The 14831-nt window shown below is 40.9% G+C and overlaps 1 protein-coding gene across 1 annotated transcript in view; it reads right to left on the bottom strand.

The window, feature by feature from the left end:
* The window catches only part of LOC126298738 (protein artichoke), a 185792-nt gene that overhangs the window by 56663 nt on the left and 114298 nt on the right, over positions 1-14831 (bottom strand). Inside the window, exon 2 of the mRNA XM_049990176.1 lies at positions 6821-7079. Within this exon, the coding sequence (XP_049846133.1) occupies positions 6821-7070 (250 nt within the window). The 5' untranslated portion in view covers positions 7071-7079. The remainder of the gene's footprint in view (positions 1-6820; positions 7080-14831) is intronic.

Here is a 14831-nt window from a genome sequence, read left to right as displayed (position 1 = left end):
TGGATTGAAGCGTCATCCGTAAAGAGAGCATTTGTGCTGAAATGAGGATTGACACATTGTTGGATGAACCATTCGCAGAAGTGTACCCGTAGAGGCCAATCAGCTGCTGATAGTGCCTGCGCACGCTGTACATGGTACGGAAACAACTGGTTCTCCCGTAGCACTCTCCATACAGTGACGTGGTCAACGTTACCTTGTACAGCAGCAACTTAGGGTTATCGTCAACTGCACGAAGAATTGCCTCGTCCATTGCAGGTGTCCTCGTCGTTGTAGGTCTTCCCAGTCGCGAGTCATAGGCTGGAATGTTCCGTGCTCCCTAAGACGCCGATCAATTGCTTCGAACGTCTTCCTGTCGGGGCACCTTCGTTCTGGAAATCTGTCTCGATACAAACGTACCGCACCACGGCTATTGCCCCGTGCTAATCCATACATCAAATGGGCATCTGCCAACTACGCGTTTGTAAACATTGCACTGACTGCAAAACCACGTTCGTGATGAACACTAACCTGTTGATGCTAGGTACTGATGTGCTTGATGCAAGTACTGTAGAGCAATGACTTGCGTGTAAACACAAGCACAGTAGTCAACATTACCTTCCTTCAATTGGGCCAACTGGCGGTGAATCGAGGAAGTACAGTACATACTGACGAAACTAAACTGAGCTCTAACATGGAAATTAAGCGTTTCCGGACACATGTCCACATAACATCTTTTCTTTATTTGTGTGTGAGGAATGTTTCCTGAAAGTTTGGCCTTACCTTTTTGTAACACCCTGTAGATTGTAATTGTTCTAGAGGAAATTTCACGATGTCGACCAGTGACAGGTGCGAGACTTGATTCATAAGCGAAAGATTAGCCTGGGAAACACACAAAACGTAAGGGTCGATCAAAAAGTTTCCGTTCGAAGGTCATACAATGCAGAATCGATATGCCAATCAGACAAAGTCGCCGTGAGCATTTAGACAATCATCCCACTGAAGCACCAGGTTGAAGGTGCCCGTTTGGTAAAACACCGTACACATCCTCGTCCGACAGTAATCGTCGTTCCTTCAAGCACTTTTTTTAAGGGACGGAAGGTGTGATATTCGCACGGGGAGAGATCTCGACTATAGGGCGAGCGCTCGAGTGTCCCCCAGTTCAAGTCTCACAGTTGAGGCTAGCCCACCAGATCGACCGGAGCCTTGTGTCGAAATGCGACCAACATGGAACTTGGCATACCATTTCACAACGGTGGTTTTCGACACACATGCTGCCCCATACACATTCCTCATTCTTTGATAGCTGTCTACTGGTGTTTGTCCTTCGGCAGTCAAGAAAAAAGGAACAACACATTGGTCGTGTTTGGACGCATTTGGTAATAACGTCTCCATAATCCACGCTTCCGCATTTACCACACGTACGTCGGAAAGACACGAATGCCGCACTTATCCTTTGCCTACACGTCGGTGCTTATTCGCCCGCATCGGAGTCGCACTACGTTGCGTATGCGATTCAGCAACGCTCTCAAATGGAAACTTTGTGATCGCCCCTTATAATTCATATGAACAAGATTCAGAGACGTCACTCGATTAGCCCATTACAGAAAATGTATCTTGCTAACATGAACGATTTGTAATTACATCCTGCTGAAAGTGATGGACATCTTAAGCTATCCATTCCTGAACGATCCACAAAGACGTGAGAGATCGATTGTTAGACACACATGAAGAGCGTCAACATATTCCTAAGGTCCAAAGTCACGGTTACATGCGTTTAGCACAAGCAACTGTGTGACTCGCGAACTGTTATATGACCTTAACACCGCTGCCATCATCTTGGAGGTGACAGGAGAGAATGTTGTTAAACTGTGCAGACTGGTGCTGTGTTACGGACAGAAAGGAAATTATGCCTTACCGAAAAAGATGGCAGACGACTACAATTAAACACTGCAGGCACGAATCAGCTTAATCGTGGTGAAATGTCTGACATCCAGTATGAGGTTTGAAAAAGTATATATTGTTATGAAGTTCGAAGTGAGTCGAAGTTGGTAGACTCCTTAACGAAGCACACAGCGCAGGCCAGTTCTGTTTGCTAAATGGATAAAAAAGAGGATACACAGAATAACAGACCAGTAACGCTGACATCCGTCTATTGCAGGATCCTAGAGAAATTTCTAAGTTCAACAACAAGCTAGTGTAACAGAATAAACACAGCTTCAGAGAAAAACGCTCTTGTGAACCACAGCTTGCTTTATTCATACATACTTTTAAACAATAGGAGCAGTTAAACACTCAGATTCTGTCATCTTCGAGTTCCGAAAGGCAGTCGACACAGAACCACACTGTACCACACTGTTGACTACTATTCAAGATATGATCATAAGGTTTTACCAAATATGACAAAATATCGAGGCATATTTAACTCACAGAACCTAGTGCGTTACGTTGGACAGTGACTATTTCACAGAAACAAAAATAACATAAGAAAGCATAGTAGGGTCTCTAAACATTCACCCACTCTCGTCTGTATGAAGCCACTCAGGCAGCCGCTAGTTTAGTATTGCATAGCATGTTATATGCGTTACTACCAGCCGTGTTTTCCGCCATTCGGATAACGACCCTACTTTAAACATCGAGTTACTTGTTCCCACTATAGGTTTCCATCAGTGCTCACCTCAGATGATTTCGACTTCGTTAATGGATTTTGCATTCATATTGGGAGCAGGGAGGAAATTGGATGATTTTAATGAACTGTTGACAGAACTGGCCAAAATTTCACTTGGTGTAATGAATTTCTGCTCTTTTTATAAGTAAATAAATGTAATGCAGTGCCTATATGCTGAGAAAGAAACTGATAGTGCCTAATTACGGGATTGGTGGTAAACATCGTAAGATCGTCACATTGTATAAACATTTAGAAGTAATACTAAGGAGCGATATGAAATGGGGCGATCGTGTGAAATTAGTATTCGGGAAGGTCAATGGAAAAATTATATTGGTTGAAAGGGTGCTGAGAAAGTATCTATAAAGGATATCGCATGCAAGGGGCTATTGCGACTCTTTCTAGAGTACAGTTTAGTGTTTGGAGCATTTATCAAGTAGATATGACAACATAGTTATATTTTTTAAACAATGAAATGTAAACCATTTGTAGACAGTTGGTTAGAAGATTTGCTTTTTAAACCTGGTGATATTCTTGTGATAGAGTAAACATCGTTGTCAAAACAGTGGACAAATCAACGCAGATGTGATACTTAACATTTGGAAACAGATACAAGCTTATAAGTAATCGATTTAATTGCACTAATCTATGTGGCCATTAAAAAGAAATAAGTGCAAATGTTAGGTGCTATCGAAACTATTAGATGTATTAAAACCATTTAAAATATTTTATTGTTTAGCCTTAAAAAGTGTAACCACAGACAGTTGTAGATTTAATTATTCAGTAAACCGAAACGCATATAGCTACCTTATCCAACAAGACAGGTGTTCCAGTTCGAACTGCTAATACTGAATAAAATGATTTTAAAACATGGAGACGTGTCTGCTCTACCCTGTAGCTGTGAGCAATCAATGTCTGAAGGTTAATGAATCTGCAGACCAATAAGAAACGATACTCTGTGCAACAGACAATTATGTGGAACAGATTCACAAGAGCCATAAATGAGGCATTATTTGGCAAAAGGATAAATATTTGATTGGAACAATATACGGTAACACATGCAGTACTTCCCAGAATAGAAGTTGCTGTTTTATATACTCTTTCCTTTTCCCTCACAGAACTGCAAATGTAGAGTTTCAACGGAATGATCAAAACACTGCAGAATGGAACAATTCGTGGCAGAGATCTGGACCGTGTGATCACTGTGGCATTTGATATGGGACAGCTGCAGTGCATATACACCGAAAATGACGTAGCAAGTCCACGTGTTTCCTAGTCGTTTTAGTCCCTAAACTGAAACTTCAGATTTTCACTTCGCTAACGAATGAGGGAAGAAAGTACAACACAGCAACTTTTATTTTGGGAAGTGTTATTCTGTAAGTACTGAATCTGTTAACACATACAGGGTAGTCGAAACAGTCTGAAAAGCTTGTAAGGGTGTTGCAGGGTATTTTGCGCTGAGAAATAAGCGTTAAAAAATTCGATACGTTGCGCCGTTTCCGAGTTAATTAGAACTGATGTTAGCCAACCAGGCTGTTGAGCACGGAAATTAAAGCGGCCCGCCACAGACAGTGTCGCCAACCGTGTTCTTCGTTTGGTTTCCTAAAACCGATCAAGAGAACAATACAAAAACTGAACGTGGGACGGCAGTGACGATAGAACCAAGCCAAAGGTTGAGTAGTCTTGTGCGCTACCATTTGAACTACGAAAACAACTGACTAACTGTATCTGGCCGGCAGTGTGCAACGGCCTGATTGTTAACAACAGTGCTAATTAACTCGGCGCAACATGTCGAATTCTTTTCTTAACAGTCATTTTTCAGCATAATCTATTCTGCAACACCGTCACAAGCTTTTCAGACTGTTTCTGACCACCCTGCATTTTTTTAGAACACATTTTTATCTTTTAGCCATATAATACCTAATTTATTACTTGTGAATCTGCTGGCCATAGTTGTCTGTTACACAGCATTGTTTATTCAGTTAACTGTACTTCTGTAGGTTTTATATTAGTCAGAATTCAGGCATTGACTGCACAGTACAAAAAATGTAGAGAGTTAGAAGTAAAAGAACTTGATGGGTGATAAAACAGACACATATTCATATTTTAAAATAATTTTTATTCTATTTGTACGTTAGACTTGTGACGTTTCCGTAGTAAGATCTTGCCACGATTAGTACCCACAGCTCCATTTATCCTGCAGTTGATGACTTGCGCGAAAATCATTGAATAACCAATGGTGAAGGCGTGCGTAGGGAGCTCAGATATGTTTCACTGGAAACTCACACTATAGAAACCTGCTTCACGGATAGGTACTGCTGATGCGGCCTCGTTCCTGGCTTCAAATCCCTTAAGGGGAGCCGGAGGTGGTCAAATCCAAAAAATTACGATTTTTTTTGCTACCGAAAATTAATTGGAACATTCCTCTTTAATGTAAACTTTGAATTCTTGTTCTACTCGCCCTAGAAGTGGAGTTATTACCATTTTCCCCCACGCCTGCAGAGGAAATGGGCGGCCGCTGAATGCATCTAACACCCTTTCGTGACTTCCTGGCGAACTACTTGGGATTTTCTCGGCCTGTTAACGCATACAGCGCCTTATGTTACTCATACAACGAGTGTGCAAGGGTTGTAGTTGAAAAGTTGGAATGCACTGGGCATGTGCAAAAGCGTATGGGTGCACGGCTTCGAAGGCTCAAACAAACTTTGGGTTCAAGTAAGCTCAGTGATGGAAACACAATAGGAGGGAGAGGCAGGCTTACTGATGAGGTGATTGAACGTCTACAGAGATACTATGGGTATGCTATAAGGCAAAATACTAGTAATGTTAGTGGCATGCGAAAAGCAGTGTGGGCATTGTTCCTTCATACTGCCTCTTGCAATGAATACCCTCATCACAGCCTGTGCCCAAAAGATTCCTGATGCAAATATAAAGCAAAAAAGGACTATGACCACAAACATGGTTTGCCAGCAGCTGTGATAAATGCAATAAAACCAATTTTTCATGACGTAGCACAGCCAGAATTGTTACACAAATGTCTACACGGAAAGACGCAGAATCCTAATGAGAGCGTAAACAATTTGATTTGGAAAGTGATTCCTAAAAGGCTGTTTGTAAGCATAAAAACACTGCACTTTGGCCATCCTATAGTGCAGGAGTGTATTGAGAAACTTTGATAGCCATTTCCCGTAAATTAGAATTTTTCGAATATAAGGAACATTTTCTCAAAATCCACTCAAGCTAGAGAGATGAAATTTTTATACAGCACTCCTAGTGGTCAAAATTACATTGTAACACAGCCATTTGGCAATATGTTCAGTAGTTTCATTTCAGTTTAATTATAAAGCAATTATTTGTAAAAAATTTAGGTCATTAATAAAAAAAATAATTGAAAGGAAACTAGAAATGATACACCAAAATCCCTCTGTCATAACTGCAACACTAAACCACTCTATATGTAAAAAAAATTCAAATTTTTCTATTTGGTAGTTTATTCATAAATGTTCCTCAAACTTAGTGATTTTAACATGGGCAGCATAGGCACCTCCGGCTCCCCTTAATTTATTGTCTCCGCGCGGGGTAGCCGCGTGGTCTCAGGCGCCTTGTCACAGTTCACGCGGCTTCCCCCGTCGGAGGCTCGAGTCCTCACTCGGGCATGGGTGTGTGTGTTGTCCTTAGCGTAGGTTAGTTTAAGTTAGATTAAGTAGTTTGTAAGCCTAGGGACTGATGACCTCAGCAGTTTGGTCTCATAGTCCTTACCACAAATTTCCAAATTATTTATTGTCGAAGACTATAGTGCCTGAAGTAACCGCGATCACATAATATGGCTTTGTAGTATGATAGTGAATAGTGGCAGAGGACGATATCGAAAGATGATTTTTAAATTTTTTGGGGCGTCTAAGAACACTCTCCGGTCAAAATGAGAAGCATTAAGGATAATGCGTTGACACTTTCCGAAATTATCGTCAGAGTAGTAGATAGTCTATTATGTCTACATGTTTTACTCCTGTTAAATGTGTAGCAAATTATATTTTTTATACAGCACCTTTTTCTTCTGATAAGTAGCCGAAATATGGAATGGGGATGTAAACTCTTAATAAAGCAAAGAAGGTTTAGTAATAACAGAGTCCTATGTTAACGAACGAGGCAGTTTAAATTATTAAAATGGCTGCTACTTACCAATATTACACTCGTACAACACCAGTTCCTCAATAGGAGATCGGAGGGCAGCGACGTTGGCCAAACCTACAGCCATTGCTGCTAAATTTGTATTCTCACAATGTATACTCAGGCCTTGATCACTTTCCTTAGAGCATTTGCAAGGATACAGCATTACACCATTTTCAGGACACCTGTAACGAGGTCCAGGGGGGATGTATTCTGCTGTCACCATCACAGCGAACAGCAGAACTGCGCTGTGTGGTATCATTCTCGAACTCTGAAACAGAAATGAGAAGAAAAACTGATTACTTAAAGTAAGTTCACGGTTTACTTTAAATACAAGAACAGTCTCTGATGAGACAGGCACAGCCATTTTATTGGTTAGGATTTGGCTTTGCATCGACGTCAAAATCGCCATAGATTGAACACTATCTCAGTTATGTAAAGAAGGAGGATACGTCAGCTGTCACGCTTTTCAAGTAAGCATTTCCTATATTCTTAAAGTGTAATAATACGGAAATGTATCTTAACATATCCGTACGGGCTACGAACTTCGTTGTTGCTGGATGACGATCTGTCGTCTGAGCCATTGCATCATTCACTCAGTCCCGTTGCACACAACTCTTTATGAGCTCTAGTGTAAGATTTACTGATTACGTAATTTCTCCATCGCTAGCTACAGTTCTCTAAGCGGTACAAATACATCGTGTGTAACATATTTGATCATGTAAAAAAGTCAGCATTTTAGCTCACTTAATTTTTTAAGTGGGTGTTGTATATCTAGGAAAAGAGTGAATATAGGACATGTTGGTAGATGAAAACACAAGTGTACATCCTTCCCTCACGGAAAACTTAGCACCGTAACAATGAGGCCATCAGAGGTGCTTAACCTACCCAAGGTTTATCTCAATTACACCTGAAAAGACGGTAGCGCCGTGAGTTAATGATGTACCATACAAAAAAATCGTGTAATTTCTGTTAAGTTGTAACTGGAGTTCCACATTAATTCTGGCGTCCCGAAAGAGAACTTAAGTCGTAGACGAAGGATGACGCTTCCAGCTTAACTTTAGTGCTTACACCAGGTGAACACAGTAAAGAGTGTACAACAGAGTTTGGCCTGGTCTGCAGGCCACGCCCACGTCACCGTTTCACCTGCGGAGTGTTGCTCGCCTCAGGAAAGCAATAAGCAAGGTCGAAAGCAGCTCTGGGCACTTCGTGTGCGATTCTCTCCGTGCTTTATCTACTCTGAGTATCGTAACTGACATCGTGGTGGCCTGGACTTCACCTCTGGATCTGTATTTCGGACGCTGATGGTGATTGTGCATGGATGGTCTGTACTGTGTTAAATTACCAACGGCAGCGACTGTTCTTGTATTTATTCACCGAGTTTAATATTTAGAAACATCGTTAATTGCATGTTATAAATGATTTTCATTTTTACGTTCTTCGGCAATGTGCATCGGCGATTCGATTGTTGTTCAACAAGTAACTTCTGCTAACAATTGCAGATGTCTGGGCTTAACTACTTTTTGTACTGACTGCATAAGAGAATGAAGTTGCCCAAAGCCGCAGGTCTACATTTACAATTATATATACAGGGTGTTTCAAAGTCTGAACATCAAACGCCTAGCAGTGATAGATCTCTTCATGGGGAACAACTTCTACTAGAGACAAAATGTTCGCTGATGCTTCCCACCGACTCTAGGCGTCCTTTAGTATTCACCGACCCTGGGATGACGAGATTTCACCGAACTAGCAGAGTCTACTAACCAGTTGTGCTGCATACTACCTACCCATTAAACTGGTAGATTTATGTTCAACAAGAGGACCTGAAGAATGAGTGTCTCTAAGCGGAGAAAGATGACTTAGAAGCGAATCAGGAAGGTTAATATTGCTGGGCCTATTACCTTTCATAAGGTGCAGATTACAGGACTATAGGCAACATACAAGGAATACCCACCCTGCGGAGGGGGTTGGAACATTTGCACGGAGTGAGATTTGCACGGACTGACACTTACATGGAGCCTGGGGCTCATGCCGAACTGGCTTTTCACAAGTACAGGCACACTTACGTCTCGCAGTTCAGCACAGCCGATCGTGCGAGCTAGCTCGCACTCACACCACAGCACTGAACAACAACTTATCGCTTCAGGGTGGCTCAATAACGCGTTTCGTGGCAAATTTATTTTTAAGGTTGTTGTATTAATGATAACTGACAATAAAATTCAACATAATGAAATTCAACATCTCCTTTAATATTTTGATGTTGCTATGTAAGAAACACGTTTTTTTTTATTATTATTACTGTTGCAGCCTTATGACGACTGCTGTATTAGGACGAAATTTAAATAGACAAATTTATATTTCGTTAGCATTTTATTTAAACGTTAAACACAAAACACGAATGTCAATGAATATTACTTATGCTTTGGATTAAGGGATCAGTGTCTGTTACCACTTTTCGATTAATGCTAATTCGAAGACAAGCTCTTAAGTTGAAGTCTACTAGTGAGCTTTTGCGGGTGGATTTGGTTCCCTTCACCGTGAAAAAAAGCAGTATGTACATGTAAGCCCAAAGATCGGCATAATTATAGCTGCATTCTTGTAAAGACGTGAAAATTTACATTGAGTAAACAAAAGTCTACGAGACTAATTTTGCTATGAAACTAATCACTTAAACCTTACACAGTAGGTGTATAAGTTCTAACTGTAGCCAAGTTTCCACACTGCCAACACAACCTGGAAATCAATGAAATTGCGCAACCGTTTGCAAGCTGAAAAGTAGTATGGTAAATTGAGCTAACTGCACATTCATTCGTTGAGTGTTCCTCAGGAAAACAAAAATATATTTTCATTGTGATAATATTGGGAAAATTATTGAGACGGTTATTTCTCTGCTCCCTTCTCGTGAATACTTTATTCAATCTTATCGACTAAAAGCGGTTTTCTTTTTCTGTTCATCGACTTCCCGCTGTTCATCTCCCAAATGACCATAATCTTTTGCATGGAATCTATTGCAATGTTGTCGTAAACTGATTTTTGCGTTGTGTTAAAAAATTTGAAGCCCATTAATAGAACACTAAGCGTATCACATACAATAAAAGGAAAGACTAGGTAGCATGTACTGATACGTTGACGTTGATGTGTCTGAATGAAGTTTCTAACACGACCATCATGCTACTTTTCATCCCTTTCAAAATAGCTACTTCCCATTTTTAGGTGACACTCCACTCAAAAACAAACAAAAAAGAAAAACAAAAAATTGCATAAGGTCCCGTGACACACCGAAAGATAACGAAGATAATTTTTCATTTCTATCACCATCAAAAAGAACCAACTTTACTCCGAACTTGGCGTAAACTCATACTGGAAAACTGAAGCGAAAAAATTGGCACCTAGAAGTTGGAAATCAATTACTTTGGCTGTTGACTGCGTAAATATAATTTGAGGGAACACACTGAAGTCTTCTTCATTACAGTCAACAAGCTCCAAGAAAATAGACATTGCCTTACAATCAGTTATCCCTACCATTGCACCACCTCAAGAAGACAGTAGATTTTTACTCAGAATATTCAAGGAAAAGGGTAACCTGAGCTTGAAATTACAAGAACTAGCCTCATATAAGCAGAATGGGAAAACGTTACGGTGCCCGTGAATTGTAATGGGTATGTGTCTTGTAGTAACATTAATTTTAAGATAAAATATTAAAATCCATTTTATCATAACTTTGTTCTTCTAACCTCAGTGCCAACTTCTTTACCATAAATATTAAGCACTCTGAATGAAATTTTTGCAGGAAGTAGTCTCGATGCATTTGCATACTTCTGTGCATTAATATTATCGAAAATTTAATTTCTTTACTTTATCATTACATTTATGTACTGATAATTAAAGAAAATTTAAGGCGGAAATTTTAAATAAACACTGAAAACAAATTATTAACATTTCTCATAAAACGAATACACACGACCGTTGAACTATGTCTTATGAATGTAATTACAATATCTGGCTTGTGAAAATTGTGGTGTAAGTACCAATAATTGGTTTTCAAGAATACCATTAAAATCATATTAAAAATTCAAAACTCGAAAACCAATGAAGTCATGGCCTTCAAAATTTGGGTATTGCTACATCTTTACATAACAGACACGATTTTAAAATTAGGTTTATACCAGCAAAGAAGAAGAAGAAAAGTTAAACTTTTGGGTGGAGTCTCCCCTTAAGCACTGTGCTGTATATACTGTAATGTTCGTATCTATGGCTACGCCGAACCTACACTATGTGATTAAAAGTATCCGGACACCTGGCTGAAAATGACTTACAAGTTCGTGGCACTCTCCATCGGTAATGCTGGAGTTGGCCCACCTTTAGCCTTGATGACAGCTTCTATTCTCTCAAGCATACGTTCAATCAGGTGCTGGAAGGTTTCTTGGGGAATGGCAACCCATTCTTCACGGAGTGCTGCACTGAGAAGAAGTATCGACGTCGGTCGGTGAGGCCTGGCTCGAAGTCGACGTTCCAAAACATCCCAAAGGTGTTCTAAAGGATTCAGGTCAGGGCTCTGTGCAGGCCAGACCATTACAGGGATGTTATTGTCGTGTAACCACTCCACCACAAGCTGTGCATTATGAACAGGTGGTCGATCATGTTGAAAGTTACAATCGCCTTCCCCGAATTGCTCTTCAACAGTGGCAACAAGAAAGTGCTTAAAACATCAATGTAGGCCAGTGCTCTGATAGTGCCACGCAAAACAACAAGGGATGCAAGCCCCCTCCATGAAAAAAACGATCACACCATAACACCACCGCCTCCGAATTTTACTGTTGGCACGACACACGCTGGCAAATGACATTCACCAGCCATTCGCCATCGGATCGCCACATTGTGTACCGTGGTTCGTCACTCCACACAACGTTTTTACACTGTTCAATCGTCCAATGTTAACGCTCCTTACACCAAGCGAGGCGTTGTTTGGCATTTACCAGTGTGATGTGTGGCTTATGAGCAGCCGGTCGACCATGAAATCCAAGTTTTCTCATCTCCCGTCTAACTGTCATTAGCTTTAAGTAGTTCTAAAGTTCTAGGGGACTGATGACTTGAGATGTTAAGTCCCATAGTGCTCAGAGCCATTTGAACCATTTTGAACTACTGAGGTCACTGATATGGAGTACCTGGCAGTAGGTGGCAGCACAATGCACTTACTACGAAAAACATATGTTTTGGGGGGTGTCCGGATACTTTTGATCACATAGTGTATTTATGTTAATCCCCCTGAAGGTAGCACATTGTTTGCATTTCTCCTGCGCTATTAATCGGCCGTGCTGCGCGCTACGTAACATCGGCTGACCGTCCCGTTTTTCCGTGGGCGCCTCAACTCGTCTGCTGCAGTCTATGATATGTATAACTAGGAATTAGTTTTAACATATGCCGAAAGGTTGCAAAACTGCGACTAGTCAATTTTTTATGATAATTTAATTCGTCTTTATCAGTTTCATCCTGGTTTGCTCACCTTCTAACGGAGAGAGAAAGTATAGATTTAATTGGCTGGCTCTGAGCACTATGGGACTTAACATCTATGGTCATCAGTCCCCTAGAACTTGGACCTACTTAAACCTAACTAACCTAAGGACAGCACACAACACCTAGTCATCACGAGGCAGAGAAAATCCCTGACCCCGCCGGGAATCGAACCCGGGAACCCGGGCGTGGGAAGCGAGAACGCTACCGCACGACCACGAGTAAATTTAATTGCATGTCATTTGCCTTGGTTTCCTCTGCAAGGATTATGTGTTCGGTGTCTGCTCATACAAATTTTGATTCTAAGAACCTTCTAGGCGAATGCTGCGAATATTCCCTAGAAAAGGTTTGGTCTTTGAGATAGTTTTATTAGTTTTCATTAGGAAATATTTTACAAATTTCAAGTTACATTTGGCCGGCTTTGTGCCGTTTCCAGGTAACATCACGAAGAGAGAATATCTTTGAGTCCCCCATTAAATTTATTTACAATATTTACAAGATTACCAATGATTACATTAAACTACGTTTCAAAAATCACAAATTTTTCAGCGAATATGTCGTTCATTGTAGCTTCTATTCGTAGGCCACACTAGTCAGAAATGATTTTAAGTTTCCATGAGTTTGGCGTTTCTTTAAAGCCTTTGCAAACGTTTCGTCTGTCTTCATTGGTGATTTTTTTTCCATTCCCATCAAAGTTTAAAATTAGTCCGTCAGACTTCGTGGTCGTGGTATTCTGCATCTTCTCGAAGATTTTTCACTAATGAGTATACACTCGGATGAACTTATGATACTAATGTATTTATTCTTCGGTTCCATCCTTCTGAGACGTTGTAGGTACGTGGCGCCTTCCAGTGCAATCTTACATCTCTCTTGGCATATGTTCGCTATGGAGCCACTGGTCCAAAAAATAGACATAAAAGTCCTGAAGCTTTTGGTTTGCAGGTGTGCTCTCCAGAATACAGTGCCAACCATCGTCCAACATTTCCCAGGGAATATGTACCAAAGCAGAACACATTCTTATGTGACAGAGTATTTTCTCGCTTTCTCTACAGGCTGGAACGAGGCCGCAACACTGAAGTTCTTTCCATAAACATTGATTAAAATGATAATTGCAACCAATAATCTTTGTTCCAGGGAAAAAAATTTAGCTACTTGAACGACGGCAGTTTTGAAGTTCATCAACAAAAAGATGGCTCAAATGGCTCTAAGCACTATGGGACTAAACATTTGAGGTCATCAGTCCCCTAGACTTAGAATTACATAAACCTAACTAACCTAAGGACATCACACACATACATGCCCGAGGCAGGATTCGAACCTGCGACCGTAGCAGCAGCACGGTTTCGGACTGAACCGGCAGTTCATCAACAGAAATGCAGGGTACCATCCAGGCACGTTAGTTTTAATAGCTAAAAAAATGTTCCTACGTTTTTCGCATTTTATTTGGCAGCAAAGTGTAAACAACTTGTGTGGTGTTTGTTTCCTCGCAAGAACTGTTAAGGTCGGCGAGGTATATAAACAACTGCCCAAAGTGCTTGCTCGAAATCTTGAACGTTCGGTCTAGAAAGAATGATTCGCGGTTTGATGCAGAATCTTTTCCCTTTTCGCTGGCAAATACCAGCATTCTGTCATTCGGTCCCCTATTAATATCAGCCAGTAGAAAACTGCTACCGACATTCAGTCAGTAAATTGTATTTTTGGAAGAATATTCCTCCAGAATCGGTGGGATCTTGTATAGTTCCCATATATTTTCACCTAAACCAATATAAAGATTGTTTCGCATTTCTGAGTGATGGTAACGATGTTAACAAGTCGTAGCCTCTATTAAAGAGCTGCCCTACTTCTTCAACGTAAACTGATGAAACTGTGGAGTCTGTTTCTTTTGCCCGCTTCTTTGTGCTGACAAAATGATTTCGCACTTAATTTTCAGCTTCATCTGGAATACAAACGTAGCTACCTTCCCCTAAACCTGTGTTAGTTTTCGTGGATGGCCTTCCTTTGCATTTATTCTTTTCAAATTTTGCCCAGCGCCATTCAAATGGTTCAAATGGCTCTGAGCACTATGGAACTTAGAACTACTTAAACCTAACTAACCTACGGACATCACACACATCCATGCCCGAGGCAGGATTTGAACCTGCGACCGTAGCGGTTGCGCGATTCCAGACTGTAGCGCCTAGAACCGCTCGGCCACATCGGCCGGCTCAGCGCCATTAAGTCACTTCTTGTTTGTATAGTCCACTGTATACTGATGCCCGTTGTAAATCAGTAAAGGCTTCTGTATGGTGATCTCGGTGAACTCAGTTATCTAAGCACTAAAACATGAAACTCTACTACACTACTCGCCAGTCAAAGGTGAACCGCAATGCTGGGAGAAAGCCACGCACGCTGCGAAGTGGTGCGGGAATATGGAATTTTGTGCAGGAAATAGGCTTTTTCGTTCTCCACATTACGTCGCAGGTAGCAGCTGACAGGACAGTATATTTTACTTCTGGAACACCCTGTCCCTACC

The sequence above is a fragment of the Schistocerca gregaria genome, chromosome X (assembly GCF_023897955.1).
Source record: "Schistocerca gregaria isolate iqSchGreg1 chromosome X, iqSchGreg1.2, whole genome shotgun sequence".
Classification (NCBI taxonomy): domain Eukaryota; kingdom Metazoa; phylum Arthropoda; class Insecta; order Orthoptera; family Acrididae; genus Schistocerca; species Schistocerca gregaria.
The sequence above is the reverse complement of the archived record's forward strand: the minus strand, read 5'-3'. Positions and strand labels throughout refer to the sequence as shown.